Source organism: Pieris brassicae, chromosome 7 (assembly GCF_905147105.1).
Source record: "Pieris brassicae chromosome 7, ilPieBrab1.1, whole genome shotgun sequence".
Classification (NCBI taxonomy): Eukaryota; Metazoa; Arthropoda; class Insecta; order Lepidoptera; family Pieridae; genus Pieris; species Pieris brassicae.
Genome location: NC_059671.1, coordinates 17,198,107 through 17,217,911, shown reverse-complemented (window position 1 = coordinate 17,217,911; position 19,805 = coordinate 17,198,107). Strand labels below are relative to the sequence as shown.

The following is a 19,805-nucleotide window of genomic DNA, read 5'->3' as shown; positions in this document are numbered from 1 at the left end:
GATGAATGATGTGAAGGTTTAATTGGAACTTCCGGCCATTGCCAATAAAAATGATAATATTTCGTTATGCCGTGAATGCTAACAACCGTATCTTTAATTAATCGTCAATTAATGGGGCGAGTTACATCAATCGATCGTACAGCAAATGTTACCTTTTGTAATTTAAATCTCCTTGCTCGTTTATTTCGTTCGTTAGTCCCTATTGGATAACTATGATTAAGAGACTAGAGTTGGCGCTATGTATAACTCCGGTTATATAAAGAATTTTGGACACTGACGGAGACTATGGCCAAAAAGCTGGAAGTGTTCGAGAGACAAATGCTTTGACAGACCGCTTACGAAAAACAACCGTGCTGGACAGAATGTAGAAGCACAAAATAGTGCTAAATAAAGGAATATTGAAAATATGTATTACGTAGCACCAAAAAACACTTCTCTTCTTCCTTCAACTAATTAATCATACACAATTTGCCGCAGACGCACGACTTGAAGAATCTTAAACAGTGGTTTGGTCCAAGCACCCAGTGATAAGTTCAGAAGCGTGAAAATCCTCGATCTAACTGGGTCTCCGGCTCTTGCATTATTTTAAACTAATTTCTATTAAACAAAACCAGTAACGCTTTTAGGTCTGGGCCTCAGATTCTAGACGAGTAAGAGACCAACCTACTGTGATATACGCTGTCGACTTTTTGGTTTCAAGGGGAAATGTTTTCGTTCACCAGCGAGTGTTAAATTAGCACATAGACAAACCTCAGCGATGAGCACGCTAAAACGGCCAACACTGCTATATACTTAGAATAAGTTCCAATACCTGTATACAGCAACCTGGATGCATGGAGATGAGCTGATACCAATTGCTCTGTCACCCCGGGCTTGATCTTGCTAAGCGCTAATAAATCTTATAATAAGGCCATTAAATGGCAAATTCGCCTGCGATTTATGTAAGATAAATGAACCACCTGCCGCCACATCTCGCGATCAGCACGCCTGTACAACACGACTTGTTTCTGATTAAAGATCTTTGCATTATCTACTGATTAATTCGGCCTATTGTTTTGAATTGTCTAAAGAATATTACAGTATCGTTTTGCTAAACGTGTTTATTTATTGGTTGTTGGCAGGTTTTAACAGAAACAATGGATTTTAGCTTATTCAAAGCTTCCGGAAGCTGGACCGCGAGGTTTCCGTTCAGTTTTGTAATTTAATACAAATAAGGAGCGGACCATATCTCCCTCCTCTCTGATTTCTTCTATGTTTCCGATAGTAATTTTGTATGATGATTTGATATTTTAAAAGAGTACCGAAAGTTTTAACATCGGCTTTTTTCTCTCGGGTGTAGCCCTCTGTCTTCTCTGCCGACGAGTAGGGATGTCTGGAATAAGTTATCACTTATCAATATATATTAGGTCCTTACATATGAAATTGGCGTTTTGTATGGGAGGAACAAAAATTCGAATATTTTTAAATATAATATATTTAATTAATCAAAGTATGAACCATTGATTTCTATGCACTTTTGCCATCTCATAGGTAGTTCATTGATCCCTTTACTAAAAAAAAACCAGTCGGACGGAAATCAATAAAATCTGTGAAGGCGATTTAGACTGCCCCATCAGAGTTATTTTTTTTCCCTTGCAAGAAGTTGTCCAAATTTCAAAAAAATGGTAATCTGTTGGAGCAAGGTCCGGGGAGTACGGAGGATGTCTTAGACATTCCAATTGAAGCTCTTCTAATTTGGTAGCCGTCTGTTGTGCAGTGTGTGGTCTAGCGTTGCCGTGAAGTAGCAGTGGCGTGGAGCGATTGACCAGCCTAGGTTGTTTAGCCGCTAGCTTTTCCATCATGGTTTGCAATTGCTGACAATAGACATCAGCCGTAATAGTCTGGCCAGATTTGAGAAAACTGCAATGAACAATACCGGCACTAGTCCACCAAACGCTTACAAGTAACTTTTTTGGGGTTTATTTTCGCTTGGGGCAGGATTTGGCTGGCTGGCCAGGATCCAACCATTGCGCTGAGCGCTTCCGATTATCGTAAAGAATCCCACCTTTCAAGCTTTTTAATCTTCCCAATTTGCTTCAAGTGAATTAAAACAGTTTTATCACTAACACCGCAGCCTAACTCGGACGTGGTTTGCGATGGATCCGCTTCCACAATAGCCTTCAATACTTCATTATCAACTTGAGTCTCAGGCCGTCCACGGGGCTTGTTCTGCAGGTCGAAATTTCCAGAACGAAAACGTTAGAACCAAAAACGAACTGTGGTTTCTTTTGCAACATGACCGCCATACACATCATTCACCCTTCGAGTCGTTTCCGCAGCACTAGTGCCGCGGCGGAACTCGTATTCGTAAATAATGCGATACTTTCCATTTTGTAAAATGAGTGACGCAAACAGAAAAAAACAGAAGAATAAACAAACGAATTGTCGGTCATTGAACCACAAATACATGAATAAATAGCTGTACAAATTTGAATTTGGAATTCCTTACCAAAGAGGAGAACATCGTGATTAAAGTGGCCAGTACGAAATACGCCAATTTCATATGTAAGGACCTAATATATTATAAGTTATGCCTGTATCTCATATTTCATAATAAACATATTTTGTTTTGGCATGATGTTTCCACACGATGTTTTCCATCGCCGTTCGAGTGACAAAAATTCCGTTGGAGTCCAGAAAGCATAGCCGGCGATCGAACCTAAGACCTCAAGGATGAGAGTTACACGCCGAAGCTAGGCCAACACCGCTCCATATCACAAAATAAAGACAAAATAATATAAAAATTATTTCATTAAGGTATGTAAGTTACCGAGGTGTCTTAATACGATATCAATACTTGTATAAAATAGTAACTGTTTATCTAAATAAATCTTTACCGGATAAAAAGTAAATTATGTACGAACGAAAAGCACTCGAACGTTGAGTTATTTAAATAATTAATTCACTTATATCTGATAAAGGGAAATGTGCCTAAGCGATAGGCATAACGTTATTTAAAATCAGTTTTTGGTTAAATTCAGTAATACACGATGACAGTGCACCTTTGCCGAAAGTTATCTCCCATCTGATAACACCTTTGTGCCCAAAGCCTTCGACCAATCCATCACCCTTAAGCCCTCAAGAAGATGCCGAATGCGACGCATCGTTTATACTTTATCTGTAATTTTGATCAAATTCTTCCACTATTATTGTGTGTCAAATGTGTAATTTTTCAATGATTTGACTTAGATTTCTTTATTTATAACTAGCATTTATAGTCTTAATATTTTTTAAATATTAAGAACTTAGACATTAATTGGACGTAACTGGGGTTTGTCAAAGAGAATAAAAGTTCATTAAATGTAAATAAAACACATAGGCTTAGAAATACATTAGTATGGACAGTACTAACCTTGCGAGGAGCTGAATAGAGGAGTACTATAGTTGGTAACCAAACATTTTAAGAAGGATCATAGGCAGACAGACAAGAGATAATATAAAAGAAAACTAACTGCAGGCAAAGTTTGTTTCCTGTCGCAGAATCGAAGGATTGGGTGAGGCCTTTGTCTGGTTAGGCAAAAGGATTTTTAATTGTATGTGTGTAAGAAAAAGGAACGAATGAAAGAAAAGGCTTTATTCGTCTTTTGTTAACATAGCTTTTACACATTGAAAGAAAACACTTTTTAACCGGATTGAAGCTATGTATTATTATTATAGACTTATAATTATTTAAATAATTTTAAATATACCGTGGGTCACTGCGACCACGCACGCTGTAAAGCACGCGAAACGTCGGAAAAAATTAAATTTAAAATTATGTAAATAATTATAAGTTTATAATAATAATGATACATAGCTTCAATCCAGTTAAAAAGTTTTTTCTTTCAAGGCTTTATTTTTTATGTAGTAGTGTTTTGTTAGGTTCCACCTTAACCAGTACGGAAAGAGGACCATCGTATATTAATATTTGTAATTATGGTGGTATTGTATCATAATTATTAATAAATTCTAAAATTCAATAAAGTATTTAACGCCAACACCCTCTTACTCCTGTTACTCATAAAACTTATTTCATAAACCAAACCAAATTCTTGCCTACCACAGACACTTCTTGATCGATGCTCGGGGAAATAAAAACATTCACCTGTATTAACGCCACCTGACATTGACAGATCTTGTGTGCTTTCCGAAACAATTTTTTCATATATATAATAAGTTCAATAAATGCTTTTATAGCTTTATCTAAGATAGCTCAGTCGTCGGATTCCACAATATCTAAATAATATTATCGACAAGATTCATGTCCGATAAATATATATATATGGATTGTTCTAGCATTTTTCATAAATCGTATCTTGGTGTGACTAAGAGAACGTGTTCATATCATACAAAATTTAATAATCAATATAAGACAAAATGATCGTTACATGATATTCCAGTCATAAATATTAAATAGACATTTCCCACAATGGGGTGGCCATTCACACCCCTTAACCCTCAAGAGCGCTGTAACACTACTGATCGGAATGTAATAAATTTTTACAACCCTTAGAGCTTACGCAGCTAAATTATCCGCTAGTTTCACTTATAACAATTGTTATTTAATGCGAGGAATAATTTTGACATTAAAAGCAAATTGAATTCTCCTAACTAGTTTGACAGATTGGCTCTATTACAATCGGGCAGTTTTTGATTAAAATTTTTAAATTCTAGGTACTATTTTCTAGTGTTTGCTCTGAGCAACGCAAATATAGCCATACTGTCTTTCCGTGTCTCATATACGCCTTAAAGTTTTGCTTTTGACAAACGAAAGTCATAGGCTCTGGATGCTGACCTGTCCTTAGACGTGTCGTTGCTAATGACGTTTTCCATCACCATGTCAATCATATTGATGCATCAATGTAGTCCATTATAATGACAAGTTAATAAAACTATCAATACGTAATGTTTTGTTCCCTCTCTGTACAGGATAATTAAAGATTTAAGTAGGAGCCTGGTACACAGTACCAGTGATCCCAGAACTGGTGATTTCACTCAACGAATAAGTATCGTATACATTAAGGAGGAGTGAGGTACACTGCCACAGGGACCAAACTTTTGAAATTTGTTTTATTTCTCTTTGTATCATTTATAATTATTACTATTACCTACATATATTTGTGTGTTGTCAATATGTAATATTAATTTGTTTATTGTAGGGCTTACCACAGAAGTGGTGTGTATACCTAGTTGATATATATATTCCGTTTGATGCTTATTTATTTAATGATAATTAAAATATCGTTCTAATTTATCATTCTAGTCGTACAAAAATACTGGTCAATCACCGCCCCCGTTTCTCATTTAGGGCAATTGTCAGTTTTGACATATCAACACCGCAATCGATTCGTAAGAATATAAAGTGACACCTACACAAAATGCTTCTGAAAGTTGACAACAAGTCAATGACGATAACACCATTCATATTTGTATAGAGTGTACATATTGAAACCGAATGTGCAGACTTTCTTATAACGATGTACCAATGTATTTTTTGTTAAAATTTCTTGTCATTTCGAACAGTATTGCGATTCTATGATTTTGTACTTCGTTCCTTGTATTCTTTTCTTAGAATATTAAAAATTAAAAAGAAAAGAAAAAGTTATTACTGAAACAAAACAATGTTATAATGTTACGATGTTTTGATATATTATTTCAGCCAACAATTTCAATCCGTACTGTTCTAATATTATAAAGACTATTTGTGGAAATTGTTTTTTCCTTATTTACATTTATAAACCCGTCTTTATTATTCACATTTCAAAACCACTTTAATGGTAGCTCTAATTCGCTCACAATCTATTGATTGACATTTCTAGTAACATTATGATAATAGTGCAATTACCGTGTAATCATTTGATGGAAAAAACAATATAAAAATCGAACAACATGTAGCAAATAGGCACGTGTATACCATTAGACAACACAATTCACGCCTACAGCCACTATCAATATCACGAAATACAAAACAAAAATAGCATAACTCAACAATCACAAAATCAATAACGCCTTTGCCGAGTAAAAAATAGAGTCGTAAATTGTTTGTTAGCGTCGTTCTTTTCAATTTTCCTCCAATCGAATTTGGCTGTAACATCAATCGAATTCCCACATTTTCTAGGCGCACTTACACAATATCAATCAGGTTTTATTGGTGTTATCGTGGGTGCGCCGAGGGGCGGGGGTTATTTGTATCAATAACCTGTCAATAGTCCCCGATCCTTTGGGCCCGGGAGACCACCTCGTGGTCACACTGATTCGATTAGAATTGTACCGTGTGAATCCAATTTGTCTTTGCTATTTTATGTCTATATTTTGGACAAATAACGTATCAATGACCACTTTTACAGCGTCTTCAAAAGCAATTGTTCATGCGAAATATTCTGTAAGAGCAACAAATCTGCATATTTAATAACAAAGGTTTATATAAATCTTCTGTTCTACTAAGATTTAAGATACTTTTTCCTAAAATAATAATAATAATTTCTTTATTTCCCCTATATAACATTTGAAACAAACAATAAGATTACAGTTACTTTCTGTATTGGGAACCTAGTTTTTCTAAATTAGTATGAACCTGTGATATGGATAACCAGGCTTCCATTCCACAGCAAAGTCATACTTGGAAGATATATATATATCTACGAAGATAATTAAGAATTTATTTTTAGAACAAAACTATTAAAGTTTAAGCCCGATATCTATCAATGAAAACAGTATAAGGGAATCAATCAAACGTTCTCTGTTATAATAATAATAATTTATTGCAAGAATATGGTATAAAAAGGTGGTACAATAGTAAGTTCGCATATTCTGTCACACACAATGGCGCGCAAATTTGTCTTTAAAGGAATATTACATTTTACATTATTTGTCATATGAATTGGTCAATTCTTATATTATTTGTATCGTGCATATATCAAATGTTATTAAATTTATATCAACTACAGTGTCTCACGCAAATAATCATTTCTTGAATCATACATTATAGGCAACTTTAAGGTACTCTGTAACTTTTCTAATTTTTATTTATAGTACAGATCTAACAAAGTCGTACAAAATGTAAATAGTAACAGCAACACGAAAACTTGATACTCTCAAAACGTTGCCGCAGTAATTTAGATATGCTAAAACAATGTAAAATTAGGGGCAGCTTATTTGCACGGCTGGTTTGCAAAACATTCACGCTTCCCACCTTTTCCCACATCTCAACGCTTATAGATACTATCTGTTACACCTCTGGGGGCGAATGTGTGCGGATACTCTGCTGATCTAATCATACATTGCTTCTTTGCAACGGCTTTTCCAAATAAGTAGTGCATAAATACAGCAATGGAAGCGTAACGAGTTTTACGCTCTCGTAATTATATGTAATTTGTGGAAGTGGTAGGAAGTCAGGTGGGCGCCGTCTTCACACCGATAACACTAATGCCCTCAACTTTGCACCGCAAAGGGGTGGTGGGAGAAGCCAATCGCGCACGAAAAATGAGAAAAGTCCGTCCCTTATTGAACGCAAATATCTTTATCGGGCAATATGCTGGATTTTATAGATCTATTTGAATAAATACAATAACATTATCTGTAATGGATACGGAGTTTTGAACATTTTAACTCATGTTCACCGAATGCATAGCTGTATGAATTACAAGTATTTAGATTTGAAAAAATCTGTAATTCCAAATTAGAATAATCTAAATGCGTGTTTTTTTAAGTTTTGCTTTTATGTGCTAAATGCTTCAATTATCAATAGGCCATATAGATAAGTAGTGGACAACGACACATTACAATGAACTTAGAAATAAACATCTAGATACTTAAACCTTCAAGAAATATACATTTATATTAGAATATAGTCTTATAGGACATTGGCGTGCTCACAGTCGAGACGGCACGGGACTGTGTGTTGAACAAAAGATTTATTTTCCATTCGGATGCTTGGTTAGGTTAAGGTCATCTTCAGTTGATTTGTTTTATAAATTAAAATATAGGTTTGCTTCGACTATCCACATTTTTTTAATTGTGTATAAAAAATAATAATAAATGTTTGTCATTTATTTATTTTATATATTTATTTACATTTCGTTACACTACAATATAACAACTATATATTTAACATAGCGACCACTGTGATTAAAAAAAAAGGTATTAAATTACATAAGATAGGCAAGAAGTGCATAAATACATGTTATTAAGATAAAACTAAACAGGAACAAAAAAAACAAACTAAAACTAAAATTTATTTATTAGATTAAAATGTTTGAAATAAAAAAAAATTGGTACTTAGACTACAATATACGTATATAATAATACTAGCTCATTAAATATATTAATACATATAAAAATACTAACATCCATCTCGAATCTAAAACGATCCATCTCGTCATACACATTTGGGGTGATAAACGTGAATTTATTACGTACATTTGCAGTTTTCGCGAAATGAGAAGTTACTTCCCTATGTACCAGACACCTACCTGCGAGTGATAAAACTTTATTCGCACGTTTAGTATCTACACAAACATAAAAACCGTCTTAGCGGTCGTGTCGTTAAGTTAATGTTTTTTGAATTTATGGAAATTTCTTTTTCCTCTCCAAAAAAACTTTCACCCGAATCTATTGAATATATACAAATCTGATTATTTCGTAAGTCGGCTATGCAGGCGCGAGCCCTCTGGATATGACAGTGTCCATGGGCGGTATCACTTAACATCAGATGAGCGAGCCTTAACTCCTGTTCTATAAAAAATGGTGAATCGATATGATGATAAAAATGTTGAAGATGAAGAAAAGCAACAGCTGAGAACTCAGTTCTGTCAACTCTTTAGTCTAATTTAAACTGTATCAAGAGTTTCCTTACAAAGTATGTTATTGATATAAAAATACATCACGTTCAGTATTTCTGGGTAGAATTATGCCTAACGATTGTGGAGAAATAGCGTAAATGTAAAAAAAAATCAAATAATATTCAGGGCACGTCTCCTCGATCCCAGCACCCCAGTTAAATGGGGATTAGGAGCCGAGTGGCCAATAAGAGGGCTTTACGTGCGATCTGATCCATGTACGAGAAACCTTATAATGCCTTGTTTAAGGTTGCCATAAGCCACTTACCTGTTTTCTATTTTAAACACTATAACGAAAACCCACAGAGTAGTTAATTGTTTTCTTCTTCTTCTAATTTTTGTCGTAACATTTGAATTTGGAACATTATTGCACTTCTATAATTTTGTATTTCAACCACAGAGTATATAATTCGAAAATATATAAATATAAGTGATAATTAATACACTTTTTAAAGTATTGTTATTAATCTTGTCTTACATAATAAAACGTATTTGGACACGTGATTAATAATCATGATAAACGGAAGTGTGTTTTTTTAAATAATCTGTGATAATATTTCGGTTTACATATTATATATTTTTGGTGAACGTAAGCTTATTGTAAATACTATAATATAATATGGTGGAGATAAAAGTTTAAGTATCTAGTTAGCTTAACATTGAGAACCAATAGCCGTTTTTAGTAACTAGAAACAATTATTTTTGAAACTCAGAACCACGGTGCTTTGGTAACATTTTATACAATATTAATACAATTAATAAATTACTTCAGTTGCGAGAATACATAAAATTAAGTCATGACAATTATTTTAACGTAAATTACACATATTTTTTTCATAAACTTTTAACAGAATTAAACACTGAGCCATCAAGTAAAGTTGAATATTAGATCACAAATAAAACTGCGGCGTCAAATCGAAATGAGAAAACCAGCGAAATGGCAAATTCAATCAGACCATGTCGAAAGTACGGCGTCATCCGAACAATTTCTACGATTGGAAACAGTTTTACAAGCAATAAATTTGTGCAACCCGCGGGACATTTATTAGCTACAATCCAGATTAGATTAGCATTGCATCCCCAAGGCCCTCGGGACACAGAATTTGTCCCAGTAATGTAGCCACGCGCCGGGCTAATTCGTTGGACGACCCTTCTATGTGACTCGAATGACGCAGTTTCATTTTAATTGAATAGTTGGGGTGTTGTTTTCCGAGATAACATTATAGTTTTACATAATTGGACGCGTGACGCTCCTTATAAATCCTCAATCTGTCACGCTATTTCAATTATCGGAGTCTTATTAACATCATTAGCACACTGGACCGTATATAGCATGCTATATTTTTGAGAAAACATTTCACGGATGACAGAATTTAGGAATTACGCAGTATTCAAACGTCATGCACAGATCACATCCATCCTAATAAAGTTTGCTCTTGTCTTTAGGCTTTTAAATTAGAGGCCTGTGTAGATTATAGGACATTAGTACCACCATTTTGACATTAATATCATTAACAAATCTTATCGGTGACCTCAAAGAAAATCGGGATTATCTTATAGGAATGAATCGATATAAATATACTGTTTATATTAACGAAAGTGTATATTATGTTTCATTAAATACGCAAATTGTTTTATAGCGTCGTTGTGTTTAGGTATACTAGCGCCATCTAGTGACAACATTCCGTATTTACAACCGGTTATGGCCAGTCACGGGTTCTTGCTGTGACTTGGTCAGAATAATTGTACAAGTATTATCTATGCAAACTTTTTGTTCGAAATACATAATTTCAATTTAATAGTTTTTGATTAGGGTGATCCCACATATTTTTTCTCGGCCGATCGTCACATTTATTAGTTGAGTCATTGTTGAGATTAACTCGGGTTACGTTAGACACATTTTTTTTAATATACTTTTTGTTAATGATAATTGATAATAGTTACGTCCACAATTTAGAATTTTATAGTGAATGTTTAGTGCGTTTTTTAGAACTATCGTGATGCAAGGTATTAGCATCAATCAACTAATAGAATTTCTCCAAATCCTTACGGTTAATAATATTGTGTGCCTTTCTTCCTGGTAAGAAGATATTGTAACGAGGTTTGTACTCAGGACTTATTATTCTAGTATAAGATTGTCTATCGACAGCCACCGAACCGTTCTTTGTGGTACACTTTTATACATATTAGGTAGATGCTCCGTCCATTATGTTTTCACGGCTGAAGTTAAAGTTACTGAATTTCGATAGTTATATAATTTTTTTCTTAATTAGTTTGAATAATATTGTGCCGTCGAAAATAGGAAAATAATATAATCAGGAAAAATAAAACAAATAACAAGTATGTTAACAAACATTTAATTTCCAATGTTATTAATATATTATTTATAATAACTATTTTATCTACCATTTCCCTACAAGGAGACATCTATGTATCGTACTTTAGGTGGTATTTTTCATGATTTTTACATAGATACCTTACATGAATACTAAACTAACTATGCTATTGTTGTATTGCACATAAACTTTTGTGATTCATTAATTTTTAACACCAATCCCACACAACTCCGTGTTCTTAACTAAGAATGTGATAAATACATATTTCTACAGAAAATTATTAGGAACATTATTACAACAATAATTACAGTCTTATATAACAATTAAATATTATATTACAATATATTACATAAGTGGCTTACGAATCTTTTCATGATGTATGCCTACTGGAATGAAAATAAAATCTATAAACTTTATTCTTTATAGACAAAACATTTACTTTCCTAGAAGCTGTTGTGCTTGCGACAACGATTTCTGCTAAACTAATTATTATCTGAATAAAATACAATTATAACTGTCCGTTAAAAGCCATGTCTTAAGTAGGACTATGCGGTGGATGCGGCGTGTGCGGCGTATGTGATGGATGCGGGTGTGGGCTTGGGTCCCGCAGAGAGTCAGGAGAGGACCCCGGAGATGACCTTCGAGGAGGATATGGCGAGAACCGATGTTGAGAAAGAGGCGCCGGGACTCCACCCGGATAGACCGGTCGCGGCAATTGAAGCCCCGATCCTGACGCTAAATGTTGTTGAGCCAGGAGTTGTGGGGCTAAACAAGCCCACTGTCCCCACAGAGCGGCAGCTGGAACCCCATACAGTGGATACGCAGCACGAAGGAAGAGTTGCGACCGCGCTGCCAAAATTGCTTTCTCTTCTAACGTCAAATTGTTATTATGCTGATCCAAGTCGAACGGCCGAAGCGGCGACCGCAAATAATGTTGCTCCGCCAGCATGGATTCCATTGTCTCCCTGAAAAGATTAAGATTTAATTAAAAATTCTTACACGTCAAGTCTTCGTAATAAATTTAAGTATCTACCTATAATTCGAAGCGCCGAAACGCGCATCGTCAGAGAATGTAGGCGGTCTTTCGTGCTCTCCGGTGATATAGAATCTCAACAAAGGAAAATAAAAAATAAAACGTTAATTTGCGTGTAAGATAGAGAGACAAATTGCGGAGTTCTAGAAAATATGGGCCGTTAGGTAAATTATAACATGAGCGATCATTTGCATGGAATAAATTCAGTAGAAGTCGTAATTGTACACGTAGATACATCAATCAGTGTCGCCCTAGTATTCTAATTTCAGAGCAAAAAAATATTATGCTTATGTTACTGACTTAGATGAATTTTGGCATGGAGATAAATGGAAGATTGTGAAAGTTAAGATATTCAGTTCTATTTACACACAGGATTCGCGGGTAGGAATCAATTTCAATGACAAAAAGTAATTCGTAATACCTTTCGAATTCCGTAAGACGAGATGAGTCGCGGAATCCCTTTGCGAACGGATTACTGTCAATCTTAAGCTTCGTGATCTGAAACAAAGAGGTCGATATATAATATGTTAAACGTTATTTCCTTATTTAAACCCAAAAATAATAGACTGATATTTCAGATAGTAAATAAAATAATTTATTTATACCATCACCCCTTTTTCCCGAAGGGATAGGCAGTGACGGATCCTCTTGCCTCCACTTGTCCACGGTTCTGACATACCTCTCTCGCTTCATCCACTTTCATGACATTCACCAAAGCCTGCCCAAGCCGACTTTACCATCCACGGTTGCCTTGTATATTCCATTTTTCCCGTTGTACGTGGCCAAACCTCCTCAGTATTATCTTTCCTTTCTTTCTTTCTCACGTATCTCACTATTATCTACTTCTCCTATCACGCAATGTTTTGCGTAAGGTACGGTACGGTAAGGTTTTTCTACTTTCATTCTTTATCTGCCACACCCAAATAAAATATATATAACCAAGTAAATATAAACCCAATTAAAATACGCTATCATCCTCATAAAGAATTTGTTTGATTTAAATAGAGTCCAAGGTGTTAAAAAATGTTGGCGTTGCTCAAGTGACATGAGAAATCGCCCCCTCGCTGCGCCTGCGCTCCCGCTGTGGTCCGCACAATTTGTGAGTAATATTTACGAGTTACGACAAATATCCTCAAAGGTGGGGCATTGCAATGCTGGATTTAAATATTTGAATACTTTAGTATTGACACTTCATTGATTTCTGTCGCCTTTATAGACTTAACTAAACGAGATATTTTTCCTTTCATCGCACGCGTCACCAGCTGAACTACTTCTTAGAAGTTCCTAGACTAACATGCCAGTATATAAACGCTGGCATGCCAGACGCACCGACCAGGTAGGACTGATCCAATTGGCATAGTGCAAGTTTGACGCAACGTATTCGCAATAAACAAGTCATCGCAAACTCGTCTCGCGTGTGTCAATCTTTCGGCGGGTTCCACGCGAGCCACTGGTGACGAGTCAGTAATTATCTGCCGAGTGATCTGTCTAGCTTGATTGGTTCAGCTATTTACTAATCTTTAACGCGTTTTGTGTTTCACTAATCTAAACGAATGAATCGCAATTTCACTAGCACACACATTTTTTCATCCATTGTTTCCGATCAAATGAAGCAATAAACTAACTAGACTACTCAAAATTGTTGTTTACATTTTCGTGTATTTCTTTTTATTTTAGTTGTTTCTCAAACTTCAATAAATGTTCTTATCTGTTAAAACATTTCAATGACACTTCTAAACTTTATTCCTTATTGATAAATAAATAGAGAGTTGGGGTTTGTAGTTACACCTAGACTCCAACGAGGTCATATGCCTTGTCATGTGACAACAATGAGTAGGCAATTGTCCGAGGGACACGGTGTTTGTCAAATTGGGAAGCAAGAGATGTCGAGGGTCATAAGCTACTTACACTTGCACACCCACCTGGCGTTCGATTGACTACAATACCTTCGCGCCTCATAGTGACATAATGAGTACGCGTTGCTTGTAGCGTATATTTATGTCGATTTTTTGTGCGTACCGGTTTCGTAATAATGACTACAGAAGTTTATTCAATTCTTATTATTAAAGAGAAACAAAGAACGTATCAAGAACAAACGCAGTAATGAATCGGTTACCGACATTTATTAGATTTAGTACAAACATAAGGACGAGGCGTGTCAAAACAACCTAATTTAAGTATCAACAAACGGTCGCCTTGGGCGGCATGCCTGTTCACTGACAACATTAAAGGCGTCTTAATGACATTATTCTCGCGCGGGAAACAAAAAAAAACATGAAAAGAGGGAAACTGGCGCCGCTCATGTGAATTTTTGTTAGTAGACTCTTTGTTTAGAAAAATATATTACTAATATATTGTAACTGTTACAGGTTAAGAAATCATATATTTTATTTGCAGAAATATTGCATTTATAAGAAATGCATTTGCAACTTTCTAGTTGAAAAACTGTTTTATATGAAATAAAAAGAATTTATTGTTGAATAATGTTAGGTTTTCTAATTACTTATTAGTCGCCCTAGAAAATACCTCAAAGTCCTCTCGTCATAGACGTGATTTGCTGTCGAAGTACATACCCGAACTTGGGTCTGTACGTCACGCCTCAACTCATTTTTTATATCATCGAAAATAGATGACAATTAAAAATTTATTGGCAAATCTTTTCGTACTTTTACTTGGCTGCTCTAGTAAACGAATGCATAAACATGAATAAATTTTTAACAGGTACAGTAAAATCAAATGAGACAGTTAAACCCGTCACAGAATCTCGTTTTAATTAAGCGTACAGCCGTTATAATTATGTCAAGTTACAAAAATGTTTGTCGCCTGTCATGTAAGGGAATGCGGTGAGGATAAACGGGAGTATTCCGAGGAATAAATAAATGTCATAGCTCTACACCGCCATTGACTGATACACAGCCGTGATGAACGATGCACATTTTACTTGTTTTAATCTGTGACTCCTTAGCTATAATATATTGCTGCAACACTAATAGGGGTGTAAAAATTCTAATTTAAGAATCAAAGTTATAACAAAATTGATTTGAATAAAGTAAGTTATAGTTAAGACTGATTATGATGTTTAATTAACGAACTGAATAAAATGTTCAATGGATTTATAAAATCATTAGTGTGAATAAGAAAGAAATAATTCACAGTTTTTATTTAATAGAAGCTTTAGCGAAGTTCGTTTCGCCTTTATGATTTTTTACTTTTTACTAGTACTAACATGTGGAATACTGCAATGCTTCCCTATAGAGACTCTTGTCTTTTACGGAATAATAACCTAAGTACTAAACAAAAGTAAATCTTTCATTGTTTTAAATATTTTTTACGATAAAGACCTCAAGAAATAAATAAAAATACTGGAATTGCTATTGGTAAACCCGTCTTCGAATTAAGCAACATTATTTTGCAATACATTTTTATTCATAAATTAATTATATGAATTTTTTCAATGTACAACCATTGTCATATAAAGCTGATGTTAAAGCGTGTATAATATTTGAATGATAAGTGTGTATTAAAATAAATTTTCAGTAAGACGTAACGCGGTATATGGCGAAAACAATAAATTCTAAATGGCCAACAGCTGTGGGAGTTGTAAACGGGATTTTCGAGAAAAGCAATGCTTTATTATTTTGCAAGTGCGCAAGAATTACGAGTTATGTGGCATTGATAGCTCGCAGAACTATGCATATTTAATACACATTTAGCTTTAGTATTAGGAACGAATTACGAAACAAGAATTAAAAATATTGAGAAAAGATTTTTAATAACAATTTCACGTGAAAACAGTAAATTTGTCCCGTTTAGCTTGATAACTTGCAGGTACAACAACAAGGTTGTCTAATTATTGAACTATTTAACAATATACTTTTCGTTTCGTTACGTTTTCTAGGTCTCCAATATTTATGGTCTTAAAATTTGAACATTCTTGACTAACCCGTGGCTTTTGTTTATTTCAGTAATAAAAATGTATTTTTCGTCTAGAGTCGATACTTTCATTTACTTTTTATTGTATTGTATATTAATTAGATTGTCTAGACAAATACTGTTAAATTTGACACCTCATATTGTATCGTCTTCATCCAACATATCGATAAGTTGTAAACTTTCTCGTACAGTTCCAATAGATATTATAAATGATATGCTATGAAGGTTGTATAAATTATCCGCGATCTCTGTTGCTATCTTTATTAACACTCTACCAACCCACATTTAGAAATCTCCGTGGACTGTTCGAGTTTTCAGAACCGTCCTGTAATTTCTGGATTAACTCCTTCAAAGCGCCTACTGTTAGTACGAAATCAACTTTGCACTCATGGCCGAAGTTATTATTCAATACTCTGAAAATTATCGAGTATGTTATCTGCCACATTTCAATACGAACAGACCGTTTAATTTATTATCATTAAAATGTGTTGTGGAAAGCTTTCGAAAAATGACAAGTGTCAAATTGACAGCACGCATTTTGTACTGTCATTGATCATAGATTATCCAATCTTACTTTGACTTTTAACTACCCATAGTCAACAATAGCAGGGATTATAGATTACGGTCGCATAAAAATAAAAAAAACCCCGTCATAATTTACAGTATCGAGAAGGGTCTAGTATTTATTAAAAGGAAGAGACGTAAAGAAATCTAATAAAGGTATGAAAATAATTATAAAGCTTAAAGGGTTCAATAAATGTAGTTCTTCTGTGGTGGCTGGGTGCGCAGACGCAATAAATTCAAGCCGGCCGCACACGACGGCTCTGCGTGACGTCACACCTCGTGTGATCGATGGCAAGTAAGAAAGAGATCACACTCACACAGTTCCTACCAGTATTATACGCCAGAAAGAGATGGCCGACCAATAAATAATTTCACGTTAAATTATTTTAAATTCCCTTATGCAAGTACGTTGACTTCTTGTATTTTTGACTTATGTGGGTTCCGTGTTATCGGCCTGTAATAATGAGTGAAAAATTATCAACCCACAGAGACACTACATGATTTTTTTACGTTTTAATATACAAAAATATAATTATCTACCAATTTTACCGCGGCCGTACTAAATTATGCAAATTCTGTCAATAACGTTAAAATACGTGCGTTGAGTCCGATGCATTTGTCACCTTAAGCTTTTATAATCTTATGGACGTAATGCGTTGACAAATATAAAAGTATCACATTCATAAGAATGAATCGATTATTTGAAGAGATGTGCGGGGGTGAAGTGGGGCGCGGGGAGGGAAGGACACCTCATGACACCTGACCGCCATTTTGGCCCGTGAAATATGTTTATTTGGCTTCCTTTGTTATTGAAATTGTGTTTGCCTAACTCCTTTATATTGTTCGATTGTGTCAGACTCAAACCCGTTTAGATGTTCAATGCGAGAATAGCTTTGGATTGGGTTTTGAATATTGATTATTGATACTGAGGTATGATATATAAATTTCAATTAAGTACCTATTCATCGCATTAGTTTAATAAATGTTAGTGTTTATCTTTTAATTCTTTGATAGCTTTTCTAGATGATGCGATCTTTAGTTAGGTATTCTTTCTGAGTTTTGTAAATGTTTGAACCATTTTTATATATTATGTATCTTTGGCTATATCATTAGTATAATTGTTTTTATTTATGACATATACAATTTACTATAATAAACGAGAAATGAAATATTATTCTTATTTTTAGGTAAAGTAAGATAATTTGAGAGCAATATCATTTTCTCATTTTATTTTAAGTCCCTTAATACCCATTGCTTTCATTGTACACACAATGAAGTGTGTAAATATTTTTGTACATTCAATCCATCATGGCAGGTTGCCGCGATCCTCAGCGGAACAATCAATCATAACAAATTCACAAGTCATCGGCTTGAAAAAACTGCATTGTAACAAACATTGTCACCTCAGTAGAGCAAACAAAGGATTGTTAACAAAAGCAAGTGGGTGTGCTGGAGCAGGTTTGCGTTTTCCCGGGAAACCTCCCCGCGGCGCGGTGACGCTGTGTCTCACGCGCACACAAAAAAGCAATTCATATTTTTTAGACCTTATCTCGTCTTATATCAACGTCCAGGAATGATAAAGCACCAATAATGATGTTTCATTTTGTATACTGTAAAATGACAGAGTTTTTATGACAAGTAAAAGTGAATCGGATTCTCAAAGAGTTATTCAAAAATCTTTGATTTAGAGATTTTATTAATTCAGTTTATGATTTTTATTTGAGTCACCTGACGATAAGCAACATTAAAATAAAGTTGAAGACGTATTTTTATATGCATTTGTTGCGCCAAACAGGACTTCTCTGTATTACATTAGATTAAGATTATATTATTATGTATATATTTCGATGTTTTCATTGTATATTTTTTTCATCCATTTCTTCAATATATTAATAGACAGTTTAGAAAAAGCTTCTTTATTACATTCTTAACCATAAACATCATATACCTGCGTATTTTTTATGGTATACCTACTGAATTATGTTGAAATACCCTAAATGAAAAAGTTATCTACAATTATTATTAAATTCTGTCATTCACCCGCCAAAATGCTTTTCTAGAAGGCATCGCAGTCCTTACAATGAACTATAACTACTATAATGTTAATGTATTGTTTAATCAATATTTTTAATTATGGATATTTCTTTGTTATATCAGTCTATAATTTTAAAGCCATTTTTTTTATAGAACAGAGGGCAAACGGGCAGAAGACTCACCTGATGTTAAGAGATACCGCTGCTCATGGCCACCTACAAAGCCAGAGTTCACGAGTGTAAGGATCTTTTCTTCCCTAAGTCAAATTGAATAACTTCCGCCACTCAGGTATTTGAGAAAATACTCAAAAAATTAACCCATTTAATTCAAATTTAATAAAAAAAACATTAAGTTATGCGGGCACAAGATATATCGAGAGACGCAGGTGCAAACACATTAAGTGTTTTCTTATTGTTGTAAGGGATTGGGTTATCAGTGACACTATCTCGGCGGTTCGACAAATGTTTTAGCTGTCAGAAGTGTGACGTCAGCCAAATCGGTGCTCCTGATCAAAGATATGAGGTAGCCTTATTGAATTCCAATATGCTACGTCAGTTAACATTTGGAGTGTGCAAAAGCTGCCGAAATTGACGTTTCAAAGTTTGAAATTATTTTTTAACCTCTTTCAAATTTTTTATATAAGAGTTAAAGCCGTTGTAATCTCTCTCGAAAGAAAATGTATAATTGACTGAATTTACATTTGTAATAACTAAGGAATGATAAAAATAAAATTGAAAACGCTTTCTATTATTGGTAATAGAATTAATTTCATATGCAAATTGCGCTATCTATTCAATATATTGAATTTTGTCAAGTATTAAGTTCATTTATAATCTGTACCTACTGCATGAGAGATTTAAAGTACGGATACAGATTCTAATATGCACAGACCATTATTCTCGTTATTATCAATACACGGAACGTTAGAATCAATGTCCCAAACTACACACAAGAGACTCCTAAACGCGTTTCAATGACCTAACGCTAAAATTAGGAATCTGAATGCATTGCGAGTTGTAACAAAAAAATTACAGAAACGAAGTAACTAAT

General features: G+C 34.4%; 1 protein-coding gene across 3 annotated transcripts in view; it reads right to left on the bottom strand.

The window, feature by feature from the left end:
* Positions 1-11,223: 11,223 nt before the first annotated feature.
* Positions 11,224-19,805, bottom strand: part of LOC123712345 (T-box transcription factor TBX20-like) — a 36,844-nt gene continuing 28,262 nt past the window's right edge. For 2 of the 3 annotated variants that reach the window (XM_045665371.1, XM_045665370.1), the window contains 3 exons: positions 12,646-12,722; positions 12,225-12,299; positions 11,224-12,156 (listed from right to left, as the gene is read on the bottom strand). In XM_045665371.1, coding sequence (XP_045521327.1) covers positions 11,727-12,156; positions 12,225-12,299; positions 12,646-12,722 — 582 coding nt within the window. In that variant the 3' untranslated portion in view covers positions 11,224-11,726. The remainder of the gene's footprint in view (positions 12,157-12,224; positions 12,300-12,645; positions 12,723-19,805) is intronic. The other variant, XM_045665372.1, reaches the window with a different exon arrangement.